At 36.2% G+C, this 19,818-nt stretch overlaps 1 protein-coding gene across 3 annotated transcripts in view; it reads left to right on the top strand.

Moving 5' to 3' along the window:
• THSD7B (thrombospondin type 1 domain containing 7B) overlaps positions 1-19,818 on the top strand; it is a 903,223-nt gene that overhangs the window by 621,630 nt on the left and 261,775 nt on the right. For all 3 annotated transcript variants that reach the window (XM_036023677.1, XM_036023678.1, XM_028509548.2), the window contains exons 13-14: positions 7,189-7,383; positions 16,271-16,534. In XM_036023677.1, coding sequence (XP_035879570.1) covers positions 7,189-7,383; positions 16,271-16,534 — 459 coding nt within the window. The remainder of the gene's footprint in view (positions 1-7,188; positions 7,384-16,270; positions 16,535-19,818) is intronic.

Genomic DNA, 19,818 nt, shown 5'->3' on the forward strand with positions numbered 1-19,818 from the left:
ACTACACAGATATGGAACATGTAATTGTAAGCACTGCAAGTCTAAGCGAAGGGTACTTGAAGTGTCCTACACATGTGCAAAATAAGGGCAGGGAGCTGGCCAGACACATTGCTTGTTTCTCTGAATGGGCATGTGGTGTGCCTGGCCCCTGGCTGACTCATGTCATCTTTTCCAGGCACATGCTACTCATCTTCCTGTGTCTTCTCATGTGGCTCCTCTGACTGCCCAGTGCCTGAGGCCCCAGCATTGTGCTCTTGAGGGTCACTGACTGCAATGAAATTATATTTTTGTTTTCCCTCTGTATGTCACTAGGGCCTGACTTTAGAATATGTTGTCTGAATGTTGGTTGAGCCGAGCAGTTGCTGCCCACCCTCTCTACACCTTGACGTGCATGCAAACTGAGTTCTGTACCTGAACAGAAACAGTGCACAATCTCAGGACAGCAAGCTAACAGCCCTTCTGTCTTTCTAGCATGTTACCCCATTTCCTGGAGATCATGACCTCTTGAAAGGAATTCTTCCTGCTCTTTCTTGTCAACTGTTAGAGTTGAACTCTGGTCAGGAGTAATTTAGGAACAGTAATGCGGGTGTCCTTGGTGAAGGTGACGAGCGTGGGCAGATCTGAAACAGCAGGTCCCATCGCTTATTTAGTTTTTCCAGGCAGAAATTATAGTTTCCTGTGATAAGGGCATCAACCCCCACTCTCATGTCATAACTAAAAAGCGGCAGACATGTCATGGCGTGTCTGACTATCGCAGCATTGAGGAGACAGGGAGTGGAAAGACTAGCCATGTAGTTATAATTAGTAATCCAAGAATTTATACAAGTATTTGCTTTGTTTCTTTTATTAAATTCTCAGTAATTGTACATTTTGTGTCAGGGTATTTTTTTCCCATGCTGCTAGAATTGAAATTCAGATAACAGGGGGAAGCAATTAGTAACTCTTTTCCCCTTTCTGCTGATTTTTTTTCAGGGCTCAGTGTGTCTAAGTAATTCAGAGAAAGATGAAGTAGCTGAGTGCAATTCTCCGTATGAAATGTATTACTAGACACTATGAATAGGAAAATTGACCTCAGGCTTCACCGAGGTTTTGGAGGGCTCCCTGTGAGCCTACTATACCCACTTACCAGGTGACTGCTCTTGTCTGAGAGCTCTTGTCCGGGTGACCCAGCTCAACCGCCTGCTTCTCCGCCATTCCTGATCAAGAACACCCAGCTGTCCCAGGCAGCTGGCCTACAAGCTTTCTGCCCAGCACTTAAAATAGCTACATTTCAAACAGTGCAGTAATGAGATTGTTTTGGAACTATTTGAACTAACTTTACCTGGGAGTACAATTTTCCTCCAGAAAAGGTGACTATTTCAAGTTTAATAAATAAAATATAATTTAGCATTGAAGAGTCAACTCCCTTAAACAATTCAGGTCAGGTAGAAATATATGACAAGAAGGGTCAGTAGCAATTGCCTCTCTCTTTCCTAATGGAAAGACCTTTCCCACCAGCATAGTACAGTTTGTTAAAAACTTAAAAGCACCCAAAGAGACCTTTTCTCCAGACTGTGGCCTGCAAGTGGTTTGCTATGATCTGAAAGGCCCAGGACTCAGAGTTCAACTAAATACCAGATGTCTGACAGATAAATTCTCTGTGATCGCTTATTTTTCCTGCCTGCATGTTACACATCCTTTCCATTCAAGGCTGAAGTGCCTACTTGTTTCTTCTGTGCCACGCTTTCCCCATTGGTTATTACTATAGGGGAAACAGCAATACATTCTGTATCTGTCTACCTGCCCATCACTGCCACTACTCTAGTAGCCTCCTGGAAGCTGATTATTTATATGTACATGTATATGTGTGCACACACATTGCTTTTATCTTTGGTCATGGTTCTTTATATATGTATTTTGTGACCAAGTAAGTGGACAGATGGATGAATAGATCAAGTTCTGTAAGGTCTATTAGGGATGAAGGTGCAGGTAATAAATATTTACATATATAAACAAAGTCTAGTGCCTAGACTAGTCCATCATGGAGGGAAAGATGTCCTTAACAAGGTTTATTCCTGATCCCAGGTTATAAGCTATGTCTTCTGATTTGTGCTTATTACTCTTCAGTAGTGAAGCCCAAATGGTTCTAATGTTCCGAAAAGCTTTGGTAGATGCCCCTAAATATTACCTAGAGGTTAAAATCCTTGTGAAGTCAGCTTTAGCACAGAGGGGCATGGTGCCTCTTTCTGCCGGATATGACCACCTCAGGAAGTGAGTTGTAAAGATGTAAAATTGGCCAGCACACCTGTACAAATCTTCACTTTCCTTTCATTAAGCTCTTTGTTAAGCTTTGTTAAGAATTTTGATCTTAGCCCTGACTGGCGTAGCTCAGTGGATTGAATGCAGGCTGTGAACCAAAGTGTTGCAGATTCGATTCCCAGTCAGGGCACATGCCTGGGTTGCAGGCCATAACTCCCAGCAATTGCACATTGATGTTTCTCTCTCTCTCTCTCCCTCCCTTCCCTCTCTAAGAAATAAATAAATAAAATATTTTAAAAAAAAAGAATTTTGATCTTGTTACTTCTGGGAAGTAACAAGCCTACAGGCCTTAGATTTCAGTTTCTGACTTTTCCTAGAACTGCAAGCTTGTATTGTAGCCTGATTGTTGTTGACACCAAGCAGAATGCACAGAGCATTATTTGGAATTACAATATCCTTGGAAAGGCTGTCCATGGAAGAAGCCGCTGACTTCAGCATTGTAATTCAGATTAGGCTCCAGTCACACTTCTGTGGGGTCAAAAGAGTTTGGTGGGATTTGGAAACTTATTCCCCAATCAAGAATCACGACAAGTGGTGATGGATTCTTTTTTAACACCATTTCTTACATTTCATTTCCAGTAACTTTCTTAATAATAATGTATAACTCTCAAGACATGTGTACTGATATACTAAGTGGTCAGTTCTATTCCTAGCACTTCATCAGCATCAATTTATTATATGATGTAGGTATTATTATCATCCCCATCATCTGGATTCCAGTAAGCTGAGTCTTAAAAGAGCTTACATAATTTGCCCAAGGTAGCAGTAAAAAATTGAGAACCACCATAAATTCCATTTGACCAAGGCCTAAAATTTGATTAGCGTACTCCACTAAAGAGGATCTCTGTATTAAGGAGTCTATACCTTTAATATTAATCACAGCACTACATTGTATGTAAAAGATAATTAATATTTTAAAAATATCTTTGCCTATAGTTGCCCTGTGGAACAGACCTCTGCCTTGGGTTGTACCTCCGGCTACCACTTATTCTTATTTTCTCTGTCTTCAGTTTTCATTTTCTTTGTACATGTATTTGTTTTCTCTGCTGGTTTTCCAATTCTGCAGACTTCTTGCTTGCAATTTCTTCAGTGTTTTTCTACCCTTTACTAAGGTTCAATATCTAGTCATTCATCAAATATTTATTAATTAAATGACTGTTTTTATACTAGACCACTTCCAAGAAGAAAATTGCTTTATTTGACTTGTTGACTTTTTGTTTCTAGTGATTTAGTGATTTTTATTTAAATTTATTGGGGTAACATTGGTTAATAACATTATATAATAACCAGGTGTACAAGATGATAGTTTGATATCGGTATACTCTATTGTGCGCTCACCACCCTAAGTCTAGTTTTCTTTTGTTACCATCAATTTGATCCTTTTATGTGCTTAACATTGCCCACCCACTTTCTCCTCTAATAACCATTCTATATGTGTTACTTTGTGTTATTTTTTTGTTTTGTTAGTTACTCCTTTAACACTTGAAAAGAAATCAGAATCTTGAACTTGAAGAAATCTGAAAAGTTTAATGCCTAGACTACACTGATGATTGTGTGATCTGTGTAGTGTGTCAACTGTTGCTCACCCTTGGGTTGCTTATCAGTAGTCACACAGAGTGGCAATCTTCAGATTAATGTGGGTGTTGCTAACTTTATGCTACCATTTTGAGTCCATTACATGGTGCTTAGAGACCTCTAGAGTCTTTATTAGACTACTTTAATAAATCGGTTTGTACAGGAGTGATGAATCTGATTTGTTCTGTGTAGCTCTGTGGATGTGTTAAAGGCTTATTTGATATATTGGTTGATCAATGATGATTCTCAATGTAGTGTTAGAATAAGGTGAAGGTTTAACCACAGTTTTCTCATCGTCTTTATCCTTCAGATTCTGAGGATGGCCAAGGAAGAAATGAGTCATGGAGAGTGAGTGTGTTTGCATATGTGCTTGATAGGAGAACCATGGCTTCATTGATTTAAAACAAATTTTAAAACAAATATAAAGGATAATAACAATTGACAGCACTTACTTAGCCCTTAGTATGTATGAGACACTGTTTAGAATTCTCACAATTCTTTGTTATAAGTGTTCTTATTATACTTATTTCAAAAATGAGGAGACTGAAGCATAAAAAATGTAACTAACAAATCTCAGTTCACATAAATCCCAAGTGTTTAGATTTGTGTTTGGATTTATGCCCATTTGACAATAATATCTTTTAATTCCAACATATGCTAAAGCTATTCTTTCTAAATCTCTTATGCTGTCCTTTATTAATGCAAAATACTTTGATATAGACATTCAAAAATCCAGTGTATACTACTTTAAATAGTTTGTAGAAGTTCAAAATACCATTTAAAGTTTATTTATCATAGTATTCAAATTTTAGTCATGCAGTTTCTAGAATTTCTTTTGACTATTGTAAATAATTTATTATTATTGGAAAAAATCCTCATTTATATATAAAAAGAGATGTTTAAATGTCACACACCAACACTTTCTGGCAGTGTTTAAAATTCTTCGTGTTTTTCAGTGCAATGCCATTTTTGAAAAAAAGATTGACTTGGCCTGATAAAAAGCCCCCAAATTGAATCCAAATTATTTATCTAAACATGCAATTCAAATAACATTTGCTTGTACCCCACTTAGGAAAGTATCTTACTATATTTTATTGGAAATATTAAATATTTCCAATAAATATTAAATATCCCCATAGAAATTCCCAATATTCCTAATCAAATATTACCAATAAAATATTCCCAATAAAATTATTTATATATTTCCAATAAAAATACAGCTGATGTTGGCTTTATGTGTGATGAATTTCATTCCCTGATGTGGTTAAACACAGAACTATTCAAGCTGAATTAGTAGTCCCACCTGCCACAGTGCAAATGTACAAACTGGGAATTATTGAGTGTGCATCATTGTCACCTTAGCTAATTCCTTGGTCCTAAAACTTTAAATAGGTTTGGTTTTCACCAGTTTTTAAAAAATTGTTACTCAGATTGACTTGTTCTTTTTTTGTGCTAACAATAAAGAAAATAATTCAGAATATAAGAAGAATGGACAACTTAAAGGAACCCCTTCCCTATGTATACTAACCCTTGTATTGGAGTAGTTATACAAAGAATTCTAACAATGTTGATCCTAAGCTGTGGCCTATTTGTTCCTTGTAACTTGGTAAATTTTAAGGAGCGATAATAAAAAAAAATGATCCTACACTATGGTTTCTTTACAATGATGAACTCAGCAAATATCCACTAATACATACCATGTCCAAAGTCACCATGCCAAATGTGGGTGGTGGTGACCCTGGGGTGGCCAGGGCCCTTGCAGACAAAATAGCCCTGGGGTTCTCCCCCAGAGATGCTGGTACAGTGTGTCTGAAGTCATGCCATGGAAGTTCTGTATTCTCCTAGATGTCCACAGTTAGGAACCCATTTAGAAAAATGGCTTTCAAAAAGTTAATATAAATGTGGCAAAAAATCAAATTTTTCTGTGGAAGAAATATATAAAATCTTTAAGAGGATTTTACTGAATTTATGTGTCTCGTGCTATTTTATCGTATTTTTACTCTTAAATATTAAATATTAATCACATGCCAAAAAATGAAGAAAAAGAATGGTTTTCAAGTGGGGGCAGTGTTTGGCAATGTCTGCAATAGTGTTTGGTTTTCACAACTGGAAGGGTATGTGTACTACTGGCATCTAGAATCGGTAGAGGCCTGAGATACTGCCAAATAGTCTATAGTGCACAGGAAACATTCATGTACCCACATAAAAAATATTCAATCTAAAACATCAATGGTGCCGCCATGGCTGGTGTGCCTCAGTTGCAGCATCGTCCCATAATCAAAGAGTTGCAGGTTCAATTCCCAGTCAGGACACATGCCTAGCATGCAGGTTTGATCCCAGTCTGGGCATGGATGCTTGCAATCCCTGATCCAGGCTTGTACCAGAGGCAACCAACTGATGCTTCTATCTGGCATGGATGTTTCCTTCTCTCTCTTTCTCTCTCTCTAAAGGTAATTTTAAAAAGTCCTCAGGTGATTAATGTCATAATTGAGAAATGCTGGTCTAGAGAATATAAAGATATATCCTTGGAGAGAGTCCATAATTAACCAGGGTGACCAGGGTGAATAAAAGATGCATAAATGTATCATTTATAACTAAATCAATAATGCAAAAATCAAACAAAAAAAGTAAAATTTTATAAATGTTTTACTTGTTTTATGGTATGACTAGAGGCATTCCAGTTGAAAAAAGTGTGTGAAAGAAACTTTGGAGAGTTATCTGCAATTGGTAGGGTGACTGTAGTGGGAATTATCTGAATAGGTTATGCCTGTACTTGAAAAATTTTTAACCATTCCTGAAACTTTAGTAAGGGGAAAAAGGTTTACTTATTGACACTAGAAATTATTTTTAAAATATTGACTGTGAAGTGAAAGAGGACCATCTCCAGAAGTGACAGTTAAATAAGCAAACCAACAAGAAAATCTAGGAAGGGTTCAGATTATGTTTCTGTGGCATTTTTCATTTTGTCTTCATACTACTCACCGTTACAGGATCTCTTATCTAGTTTTCTATTGCCCCTAGAGGTCAGATGCTCACAAGCAGGACATACATAGTAAATTACTGAAAATTATTTTGGGTGCTGTCAATGCAGGGTTTGAATTAATGAGGTAACCAATGAAATCCTCAAATACCTCCACTGGCAAAAATGAACATTTAATTTTCAGAGAGAAATAAGGCTAGCTATGCTGAGCACCTTTTGAAATCAGTGATAACTAAATTTTCAACCATTGGGGGATTCTGCTATTTTTGTCAAAGAGCCATCAGCAGACTTATCTAATCAAAATAACAAAATAATCCATTTGTACTTTTTTTTAGTTGTCTCATGCATCTCTAATGATAACCACTCAGCAGAAATAACTGAATGCCTCAAGGGGACAAGTAACATGCCTCCCCTAGTGCAAGAATGCACTGTCCCATGTCGAGATGACTGCACCTTCACTGCTTGGTCCAAGTTTACGCCCTGCTCCACAAATTGCGAAGCAACCCGAAGCAGACGGCGACAGCTCACAGGTGAGGTGTGCTTTTCATGTCATAGCTTCAGACCAGTGATGCACTCCTGAATTTACCAAGGACAGTGTAAGCTCTAGAAAGAAAGGCAATTGTATCAGGTCTCGGCCTCCCCCAACCCCTCCTTGCCATTATATCCTCTGTGTCTATGCTTAGCACATCCTTTGTATTCAATTAATATTTGTGAAATGTGTGAAAGATGGATAGAACCACTCTGTAGCTATGAAGTTCTTCTCTGTACAGCTTTATAATCTTTGTACAGGGTAGGGGAAAAGTAGGTTTACAGTTGTGAGTACATGAAACAGTTTATTCTTATATTATTATTTATTATTATATGTTTTCCATACAAACTACTGTAAACCTGCTTTTGACATGCCCTGTAGTCATAAATGACAAAATGACTGGCTTGCCTGGAGTAGTTAATGGCTAAATCTCTGGTGTCTGTCATGCCAGGATTTCAACAAGGTTGAAAGCAGCCATTGATTTGTAAAGAACATCAAAGGTAATTTAACTAATATCATTGTATTTTGCCATTGCCTTAAAACACAATTTAGCATTTAAAAAATTTAGTAGTTTGTGGTAAAAATCAAGTTACATACATGGATTCTGCTTTTGTGGTATATTATTAATTACTGCTTCTATTTGCATCCATGAAATTTAATGGAAATTAAAGCAATTACTAGTTTAATCAAGGTCCAGGAGCATTTTTTGCCTTAATATACAAATACTTGATTCAGTAATATATCTTACTACTTGTCTAGGTAAATATGTCAGAACTTCTCTTAACTGTACATGTATTTGCATATATAGAAAACTTAATTCAGTGAATGGAGAACCACAAGGAAAAATGCCAAAATAATCACTGAGATAGTAAAATTGGTGTTGACATTGAAGAACTCAGCACAATGATCATTCATTCTTACCAGCAGTTCAAGTGCTAATTCCCTTGTTTTCAATACCCCTTTGTTTGAATGTATTGCTTATTAGATTGTTTTAAATTTAACTCATTCTAATAGGTTTTCTTAATGGGTGAGAGCCTTTTACAATATTTCTGCATACAAATCAGGAGCCCAGTCATAAGTGTAGGGGAAACTCATAATCCCATATAGAAACATCAAATAAAATATACTGTACATTGCATTCTTTCCTCTACAAAACTCTTTGCATATATAATTTTATGCAACGTTGTTTATGTTTCTAATATAAAACAGCATAATGACATACAATGTGTATGACGGGAATAATTTCAAATTCAGTGGTAACTTTAGGGAAAATTGGTTTGCATGTTCATACATAATGTTTTAGAAGCCATTATCCTACTCTATATCTTTTTTTTCTATATCTTTAAAAATATACATGAGACTCTCCTTTAGAGGGGAAAAAAGTTTTAATTACTGGCCAGTTTTTCTTTGTATTAAAGTTAACTAATGATATTTTGTACTTACAAATTCAGAAAGAAAAATATTGAAAATCCTAGGATTTTTTTTTCATTTTACAGCTAGCATAGTTTGTTATGAATTGTCAAAACTTTAATAAATTTAATTTGTTCAAAATACACATTTTATGTGAATAATTAAAGAATTGGTGAATATTTTTTCTGAAACCTCTATCTTAAGAATTACTTAAATTTCTTTTCTAAATTATTAACTACTATGCTTTCAGCTGGCTAATTGATCTTTTATGTGTCTTAATTTCTAAGTTAAACAAAAACAACTGGTCAATTTAATGAAATATATGAATTGTGCAAAAAATACCAATCAAATAAATTATTTAATGTCATTGTTGAAAAAAAGAGTAATGTATTGAGCACTTCTTAAGACTTATTTTTATTGTGATATAATGTGTACATTTTAATTTCTTCCATGTAATTTGGTATTAAACTTAATAAGCAACCATTGAGATGAGTGACAGCTTAGACCATAACACAGTGTGCCTCTTAAACTTAACAGACACATGTAGAAAAGCACGAACACATACATACAAGCCACTCCATTAAATAGAGGACCATCTAGGGTGTTTATTTTTCTTTTTGACCATTTTTATTGATTTATTTTTTAATTACTTTATTATTGTTCAATTTCAGTTGTCTGCATCTTCTCCCCACTACTCCCCCTCCACCCCACCTCCCTCCCTTGCTTCCACCCTCCTGCTTGGTTTTGTCCATGTGTCCTTTACAGTAGTTCCTGAAACCCTTCTCTCCACTGTCCCCTACCCCCTCCCCTCTGGCTATTGTTAGATTGTTCTTAATTTCAATTTCTCTGGTTATATTTTGTTTGCTTTTCTCTTTTGTTGATTATGTTCCAGTTAAAGGCTAAATCATATGATATTTATACCTCACCATCTGGCTTATCTCACTAAGCATAATGCTCTCCAGTTCTATCCATGCTGTTGCAAAGGGTAGAATCTCGTTCTTTCTCTCTGCTGCATAGAATTCCATTGTGCAAATGTACCATAATATACCATAGTTTTTTTGATCTACTCATTTGCTGATGGGCATTTAGGTTGCTTCCAGCACTTGGCTATTGTAAATTGTGCTGCTATGAACATTGAGGTGCATAGGTTCTTTAGGATTGGTGTTTCAGGGCTCTTAGGGTATAATCCCAGCAGTGGAATTGCTGTGTCAAAAGGTAGTTCCATTTTTTGTTTTCTGAGGAAATTCCATATTATTTTCCACAGTGGCTGTACCAGTCTGCATTCCCACCAACAGTGTACTAAGGTTCCCATTTCTCCACATCCTCTCCAGCGCTTGTTGATTTGTTCATGATGGCCATTCTGACTGGTGTGAGGTGGTATCTCATTGTGATTTTAATTTGCATCTCTATGATGACTAGTGATGTTGAGCATCTTTTCATATGTCTCTGGGCCCTCTGTATATCCTCCTTGGAGAAGTGTCTGTTCAAGTCTTTTGCCCATTTTTTAATTGGGTTATTTGTCTTCCTGGAGTGGAGTCGTGCGAGTTCTTTATATATTTTGGAGATCAAACCCTTGTACGAAGTATCATTGGCAAATATGTTTTCCCATATAGTTGGTTCTCTCTTAATTTTAATGCTGTTTTCTTTAGCCATGGAGAAGCTTTTTATTTTGATGAGGTCCCATTTGTGTATTCACTCAAACTCATGGAGATTAAATAGCATGCTATTAAACAATGAATGGGTCAAGAATGAAATTAGGGAAGGAATCAAAAATTTTCTGGAAACAAATGAAAATGAACTCACAACAATCCAAAACTGGGACATGGTGAAGGCAGCCCTGAGAGGGAAGTTCACAGTGATACAGGCATACCTAAAAAATATAGAAACATTTCAAACAAACAACCTAAACCTACATCTACAAGAACTGGAGGAACAACAACAAAGACATCCCAGAGCAAGTAGAAGGAAGGAAATAACCAAGATCAGAGCAGAATTAAATGACATAGAGACTAAAAGCACAATTCTAAGGATCAATGAATCCAGGAAATGGTTCTTTGAAAAGATAAACAAAATCAACATGGCTTTAAGCAGACTCATCAACAAAAAAAAAAAAAAGAGAGAGCACCCAAATAAAAACAATCAGAAATGAAAGAGAAGAGATTACAACTGACACCACAGAGATTGTAAAATTGGATTGTAAGAAATTACAAAAGATTGTGAGAAATTACTACAAAAAAAGTATGCCAAGAAATTTGAAAACCTAGGTGAAGTGGAAAAATTTCTAGAAAAATATAATCTTCTAAAACTCAATGCAAAAGAAGCAGAAAGCCTGAATAGGCTAATAACTGCTGATGAAACTGAAGCAGTAATCAAAAAACTCCCAACACAAAAAAGCCCTGAACCAGATGGTTTCACAGGAGAATTATACAAAGCATTTAAGGGAGAGCTAACCTCCATCCTTCACAGATTATTCCAAAAAATTCAAGAAGATGGAAGACTCCCAAACTCTGAAGCCAGCATCATCCTAATCTTTTTGACCATTTTTAACAGGAGACTTCAATATCTGGGTGTTCTGTGCATTGCATCTAAACTAGATCATCACAGGTTTTAGACTGAGTGGTAATTAAAGTTGTTATATAATGATGGAAAAATTCATGACAAATATATGCCCAGGTTTATACATATATATAGGATCAATGAATCCAGGCAAAATAAACTCTGTAGATGTGACTAAGATCATAGACTTTGAGATGAGATTATTCTGTATTATTTGGCTGGGTCTAATTTAATCACATGGTCCAGTAGGCATCAGAGAAAGGATAGAACTGGTGAAAATATATACATAAACTGGATAATAAATACACACATATTTAATACTTACTGATAGTTCTGTGTTTTTGTGGGCTCAAGCACAGATTTCCCTCTGACTTAAAGGGAAAAAATGTCTTTAGAGTCATAGTAGGGATTGATTTTTTTTTCAAATTCATTTCATTTGAATTCAGATGTTAATGCTGATTTTGACTAGAAGATAAGCAAATTAAAGGACCAGTGAACATTTGTTTCTCATTGTGAGAATTATAGCTGTATTAACTAAGTTGCTCAAATTCCTCAGACTGTGACACCACATAATTAAGAAAGAAAACATTAATATAGAGACACTACGATATATGGTACAGAATATTTGTTCTGCCAATAACTTTTGGTTGCCTTGCAGATGAACGTTTTCTTTCTTCCTCCTCTCTGCCTCTTTATCTCACTTACTCTTTCTTTTTTTTTTTTTAAGATTTTATTTATTTATTTATTTTTAGAGAGGGAAGGGAGGGAGATAGAGAGAGAGAGAGACAGAGAATCTTCAATGTGCGGTTGCTGGGGGTTATGGCCTGCAACCCAGGCATGTGCCCTGGCTGGGAATCGAACCTGGGACACTGTGGTTCCCAGCCCGAGCTCAATCCACTGAGCTACGCCAGCCAGGGCTCTCTTTCTTTTTACCTTTACCCTCCTTTATTCCTCCTTCTTCAAATTTTCTTTCAATCGTTTCATGAAAATTTTTTGTTTTACCACTTATGCATGATAGGCTTTGGGAATTAGATATGATCCTAATTTAGAGCTTACAGTCTAAGGGGAGATAGAGATTTTTACTAGTGTAGCACCTACTCAGTGTAGTACCTACTCAGTGTAGCACCTGAGTAGGACCAGTGTAGTACAACACAGTGCAGTACCTGTTCCAGGAGCTATTATAAAGGGTGCTGTATTGGTTTCTTATTGCTGCTGTAAAAAATTACCACAAACTTGTTGGCTTAAAACAATACAAATTTATTATCTTACAGGTCTGTAGGTCTAAAGTCAGAGATGGGCTTCATGGGGCTGAAGACAAGACATTAGCAAGATGGAATTCCTTTCTGGAGGCTCTAGGGGAAACTCTTTCTTTTCCTTTTCCAGCTTCTATAGGCTGCTCTCATTCCTTGGTTCATGGCTCTATTTCTTGAAGTCTAGTAACACTGCATTTCTGTGACCATTATTCTGTAGTCAAATTTCTTCTGACTTTCTACTCAGTCAGGAAAGGTCCTCTGATTTTAAGACCATGTGATTAAATTAGACCCAGTCAAATAATACAGAATAATCTCATTTCAAAGTCTATAATCTTAGTCACATCTACAAAGTTTATTTTGCCATCTAAGGGAGCATGCTTACTGGTTCAGAGACTAGGATGTGAACATCCTTGGAGAGCCATTATTCTGCCTATACAAACTATATGAGAAAAACAGTCAACTAGACCTGAGGCGACGAGTGTGTTCAATATGGCTTTCTGGAGGGAGCAATGTAGTATGGACCTGAAGGACATGTAGTCATTAAGTAGGCATTGGAGAGAGGATAGAACTGGTGAGAATGTCTGGAGTAGGGCATGCAAAGGACAGAAGCCAAATTTTTAGAAACTGAAAAAATGTTCAATATTACTAGCTTATAATGTGTCAGAGTAAAAAATGTCCAAACCTATAGAAAATTTTTATAAGTTATACCTGAAATACGATATTTTATGTCAACTGTAACTGAAAAATTTTAAATGATTTGAAATTTTTTAAAGTATATTTGAGCCAAAGCTGACAACATATGTCAGGGAGCAAGATCTAAAATGCTTCAGAGAATAACAGTTTGGCAGTCTCTTTTATGCATTGAAATTAAGGAAGGCTTTCCCTGGCTGGCTTGGCTTAATGGATTGAGTGCCAGCCTGTGAACCAAAGGGTTGCTGGTTCAATTTCCAATCAGGGCACATGCCTGGGTTGTGGGCTGGGTCCCCAGTGGGGGACATGTGACAGGCAATCACACATTGATGATTCTCTCCCTCTCTTTTTCACCCCCACCCCTCTCTAAAATAAATAAATAAAATCTTTAAAAAAAGAAATTAAGGAAGATAACATGAAGATGGAGATAAGTAAGGCAGGGGTTGGATTAGAAGATTGCGTGGTTCCTTAAGGGTGGTTACTCCTTTGAGGGGCATTTCTTCTGTCATTTCAAAGGTGTATTAACCTGGAGTCACAAGAACAATGAATGGGGTTTGCTTAAAAACCTTTTACTAAAAAAATGAAAGGCATGGGGCATGACTACCCACCATGACCTGCCTAGTTAGGGATTTATGATTTATCACTGCACTCTTTTCATCCACATATGGCAGAGGCTGAGTGGTTCAGCACAGGCAGGAGGCAGGCAGTTATGGGCTCAGATCCTATGGATCCTTGATGACTATGGTGAGGAGCCCAGCTTTCATTCCATGAGCTGTGATAAGTCACTAGAGAGTTAAAGTAGATGAGTGATGTGATAGATTTCAATCTTTTTAGGTTGGTCCTGACTGCAGTTTGGAAACTAGGTAGAAGTGGCAATAAGATTTTGGAAGAAGCCACTGTAGTAATTTAAGCTGGTGATTTGGAGGTGAGTTAAATTTGGGTGGTATTGGTCAGAATGGAAACAATGAATAGACTCGAGATATATTGGTATTTGGAATGATAGGTTTTTGTCATTAAACAGATATAGGTAGTACAACAGATGATTCAAGTATGACATCCCAATTTTTGACTTGGTCACATTGATAGGATTGGAAAATACACAAGGAGAAAGATAGATGGTGATATTAAGAGGATGAGTGTGGGTTTTGCCAGGTTGTATTTGATTGGTTCTTTAGGTGTAGATTTTTAGTTTGTGGCTGAGAAGCTTGAGCAAGAAATGTGGGCTGAAGATAACAGTGGGAGATTTAAGAGTTCTAGATGACTATTTAAACTCTTTGAGTGGGCAAAGATTTAGGATGAGAAAAGAAGAAAATCTAGGGCAGTGACTCTAGGAAGCCCATTAGTTAAGGGAGCTAGAGAGAGAAAAATTCAAACACAAACCAAGACTGCCTAGAGGGGTAGTGGGGTGCGAGGTAGAGGAGAGGGACGAACAGGTGAGGTGTGACCGAACTTGGAAAGAATTTTTCAAGAATAATTATGCAGTCATGCTCTGAACTATCATTGAACAACCAAGTCTGAAAAAAATGAAAAAGAATAAAAGATATCCCAGGGGTTTATTTCATTACTGTGGCAGGAATAAGTAGTTCCAATCTTTATGTTGACTCAGAATCCAGGGTTAAGTGTGTTGAGAAGACAGTAGAAATAGAAGAGATGGAGACAATAGTACTTTATGGACATTTGGAAAATACCAGAGTGTGGGTAAGTGAAATACTAACAGGAAGAAGCCAATCACAGCCCACTGATATATCTTTCAATCAGTAAATTCCCACAACCATAACAGAGATGTGTTTTTCAAGTATATTCTAAGTGGCCCTAAAGGGAGAGGCAAGTGAATATATTCCCCCAAAGGGACAGTCATGTGTTTGAAGCTTCTGCAAGATCATTTCAGGACCTGTAGGAATCCTTATTTATTGTGGCCATAAGCATCAAAGAAGGCCGTAGACCCAATCATCAGGTGATAACTGTAGAACTGTTGTGTCTAATGCAAACTGTCTAACAAGCAGAAAGTAGTTCATGCATCAGCTTGTACCCAGTATTTTTAAAAGAGCCACAAAGACTGGAAATACATCAATAAAGATGCCTACTTTTAATAACTGATCATGACTAGCTAATGATCCACTAATGAGACAAGAAGTGGAATTACTAGATCTGGGAAAACTTCTAGGAATCTAGAAGTGTGTTAACAGAAAAGTTGAGTCAAATTACAGTCAGACTTGGAATCCATTAAACACTATCAAGCACTCAGAGCTCTGAAAAAATGAGTCTGCATTGTCATTATTGAAAGTTGGGATTACAACGAAAAAGTCCATAAAGTCATTGGTAAGGTAAAGTCACATTTTAGAATACCTAAGTTACAAAAGGTTTCTGAAGATAGAAGCCATTGCTTTTTCTCAGATTAAATTATCCAATATGATTTGAGCATTTTGTCTCAGTCTAGTGTTTCTGTCAGTGTTTGTGAGCTGCTGGATAATGGAAACCAAAATAAGTTCCACTTTGTCGGTCACACCCAACTGACCCTCAGCTGCACTCCTTGAATAAATAATCTCTGTTTTAAAAAAGTCACTTAAAAAAAGGGGGAAGGAGTTGCCATTCATACCATTTTGTCAGTTTCCCTGGCAACCATTAGTTTCAAGGAAAATGGTGGCATGGTAATCAATCTGTTTTTATCAACAAATTATTGGGAAAATAATAAAGGAACAAGAATTTTCTAGCTGTTGAGCCACTTTAGCAAACATTTCCTAAGTATTCTGTACCAATCTCCAGCATAAAAACACTTTTGTCAAGTTTATTTGAATTTCAGTTACTCTGGGAGTTGGTTTCATTGACTTAGGATTTAATTCTATACACAAAGGAATGAAAATAAGAAACGCTTTACTTTAAGACTTAATATTGTAAGAGCTTTAAAATATAATAATGTGAGTGACTTTTAACAAAACAGTGGATATGAAATTAATGCATCAATATTTCTTGTTGGAACAGGAAAAAGCAGGAAGAAGGAGAAATGCCAGGAACCTGAGCTGTACCCTCTAGTGGAAACAGAACTGTGTCCTTGTGATGTATTTGTATCTCAACCTTATGGAAATTGGTCAGACTGTATTCTTCCTGAAAGCAGAAGGGAACCTCTACGAGGATTGCAGGTGCTTGGAGATGGCAGACAATGTGGAAAGGGCACACGCTTTCGAGCAATAGCCTGCTCTGATAAAAACGGAAGGCCTGTTGACCCCTCCCACTGCAGCAGCTCTGGTAAGGAGGCGGATGAGGAGTAACAGATGAGAACATTGACATATAACCCATGAGGTTTGTTCAAGGTCTAGAATTAGTAAAGTTATTACTTGAGAATTGTTTCAGTTCTCCTTTGTCAATGTTACACACTGTCTCTCATAAATTATTGACATTCGAAATGCACATATCCGTATCTCATGATTATCTGGAACGTGTTTTGGATCCTTTCCTCACCTCACTCTTTATTTCTCCTCTGGCTGCTTGTTTGCTGGTGGAGAGCACAGTTGCTGTAGTTCACTGAGAAAGCAAAAGCCCGATACAAATGGTGTTCATTGGTACTCTTCACATATATGTTATATATAATTAAGCCTTTAGTTTCTAGTAAGTGAGTTTTCAAAATACCAATGAAAAATTAAATTTTTTAAAAGATTTTATTTATTTTTAGAGAGGGAAGGGAGGGAGAGGGGGAGAGAGAGAGAGAGAGAGACATCAATGTGCGGTTGCTGGGGGCCATGGCCTGCAACCCAGGCATGTGCCCTGAGTGGGAATCGAACCTGCGACACTTTGGTTTGCAGCCCGCGCTCAATCCACTGAGCTATGCCAGCCAGGGCTGAAAAATTAATTTTTAAATGTTTTATAATACAACATGTAAGTTCACCCATATAGTAGAATAAAATTGAAAAAAAAAGAAATTATGTAGCCCAGCTAGGAGAGTTTGTAAGATGTTAATTAGGCAGAAGACTTTTGTTTTTAACTTGAAGAGAATTTGAAAAATATGGGTGAATGGAGAAAAGAATAAAGGTGGAATAAATGTTGATGGAGGAGGCTGAGACTATGATTACAATGGAGTTTATGAATTTCCTGTTCTATTTGGGGAGAGGGGTTACTGCATTTTTCCTTTTTAAAGAGACTAAGCAGCTTAGGAACTTTACAGAGGATACAGGAAGAATTTGTGTTTGAATAACAAACTTTGGGAAAAATGATTGATTTTTGGTCTCTGTCATTAAGATCTTATATTCCAAACAAGCTGTCTCAATAGTACCAGAAAAAGCAAATTGAACTGAGTTCTAACATACAAGTTCATCTTTATTGCCAGTGTATATATTAGCTTGTCTTTATCTGAGATATATCTGTATCATTATATGAATGCAATTTAAAGTTTAATGATTTTTTTCAAATTGGTGCCATCATTGCTCTGCTTCCTAGGTTAGCCCACACAATTATTTTCAGTGATTTGGCTTTTGGAAACATTAAACACATCACAAGCAAGTAATGGACCCATTTTATGAAAGAAGTTCTAGTCTTATAGCATAAGTTGGATTATAACATCATATTGTTGACTATATGCACTTTACTGTGTTTAGGTCTCTAGGACTTAGTACCTGTTTATCTGTTGCAAGGTTTTAGCCTTAAACAACTTCTGTGCATCTGTCAACCCCCTCTATCACTCACCATTTTACTCTCTGTTTTTATAAGTTTGGCTTCTTAATATTCCACTTATAAGTGATAACATGTAACATTTGCTCTTTTCTGTCTGACTTATCTTACTTAGCTTGTCCTCAGGGTGCATGCATATTGTCACAAATGACAGGATGTCTTTCTCATGGGTGTATAATATTCCATTGTGTATATATACCCCATCTTTACCCATTCATCTACTGATGGGCACTTAGGTTGTTTTTATATCTTGACCATTATAAACATTACTTTAATAAACATGGGAATATATATGTATATACCTATGTCTCATATTCTACTCTTACTTCCTTTGCATATATACCCAGAAGTAGTATTGCTAGATTATATGGTAGTTCTATTTTTAATTTTTTGAGGAATTTTTATATTATTTTCCAATGTACATCTCACTAACAGGGTATAAGAGTTTCCTTTCCCCCATATCCTCACCTGTATTTGTTATCCTCTGCTTGATGTTAACCATTCTGACAGGTATGAGATAATATCTCATTGTAGTTTTGACTTGCGTTTCCCAGATGATTAGTGATGTTGGGCATCTTTCCACATGCCTATATGCCATTCAGGTGTTTTCTTTGAAAAAGATTATTTAATTCCTCTGCCTGTTGCTTAATTTAATTGTTTGGGTTTTGTTATTATTGTTGTTGTTGAGCTGTATGTATTCTTTATATATTTTGTATATTAACCCCTTATCCTGTATTTGGCTTGCAAAATTTTTCCCTCGTTGTGTAAATTGCCTTTTCATTTTGTTAATTGTTTGTTTTGCTGTGAAAAGCTTTTAGTTTTGATGTAGTGCCTTTTTTGGCTTTTTTGTGTGTATTTTAGTATCATAATCAGAACAATCATTGCCAGCACCAATGTCAAGGTGCTTCTTCTCTACATTTTCTTCTAGGAGTTTTGAAACTAAGTCTTAGGTTTAGAGAGAAGTTTGAAACTAAGTCTTAGGTTTAGAGAAGTTTGAAACTTCTCCACATTTTCTTCTAAGAGTTTATGAAACTAAGTCTTAGGTTTAAGTCTCTGATCCATTTGAGTTGTATTAGACAAGGGTCGACTTCATTGTTCTGCATGTGTATGTCCAGATTTCCCAACACATTTATTGAAAATACTCTCATTTCTCCATTAGGTGTTCTTGGCTCCCTTGTTGAATAATAGTTGACTGAATATATGGGGATTCAATTCTGAGTTCTCTAATTTCTTCTATTGATCTATGTATCTATTGTATGCTAGTACTATACTGTTTTAATTACTATAGCTTTGTAGTATAGTTTGAAATCAAGACGTGTGGTACCTCCTGTTCTGTTGTTTTTTAGGATTGTGGTTCCATACAAATTTTAGAAATTTTTCTTTGAAGAATGCCATTGAAATTTTGATAGGGCTTTTATTGAATACATAAATGGCTTTGGGTGGTGGGGACATTTTAACTATATTAATTACTCTAACCCATGAATGGGGATGTCTTTCCATTTGTTTATGTCTTCTTCAATTTCCTTCAATAAAATCTTGTAGTGTTCATTGTACATATTTTTCACTTCTTTGGTTAAATGTATTCCTAGGTGTTTTATTATTTTACATGCTATTATGAATGGGGTATTTTTTTCTTTATTTTTAAATGTCCCATTATTAGTGTATAAAAATGTGACGTCTTTTCTGTAAGTACATTTTATATACTGCAACTTTACTATTTTTTTATTTGTTACAATAGTTCTTTTCTTTCAGTCTTTGGGATTTTCTATATATAAAATCATATCATTTACAAATAGCGACAATTTTATTTCTTCCTTTCCTAGCTGGATATATTTTACTTCTTTGTCTTGGTTAATTGCTCTAGCTAA

This window comes from Phyllostomus discolor, chromosome 4 (genome assembly GCF_004126475.2).
Source record: "Phyllostomus discolor isolate MPI-MPIP mPhyDis1 chromosome 4, mPhyDis1.pri.v3, whole genome shotgun sequence".
NCBI lineage: Eukaryota > Metazoa > Chordata > Mammalia > Chiroptera > Phyllostomidae > Phyllostomus > Phyllostomus discolor.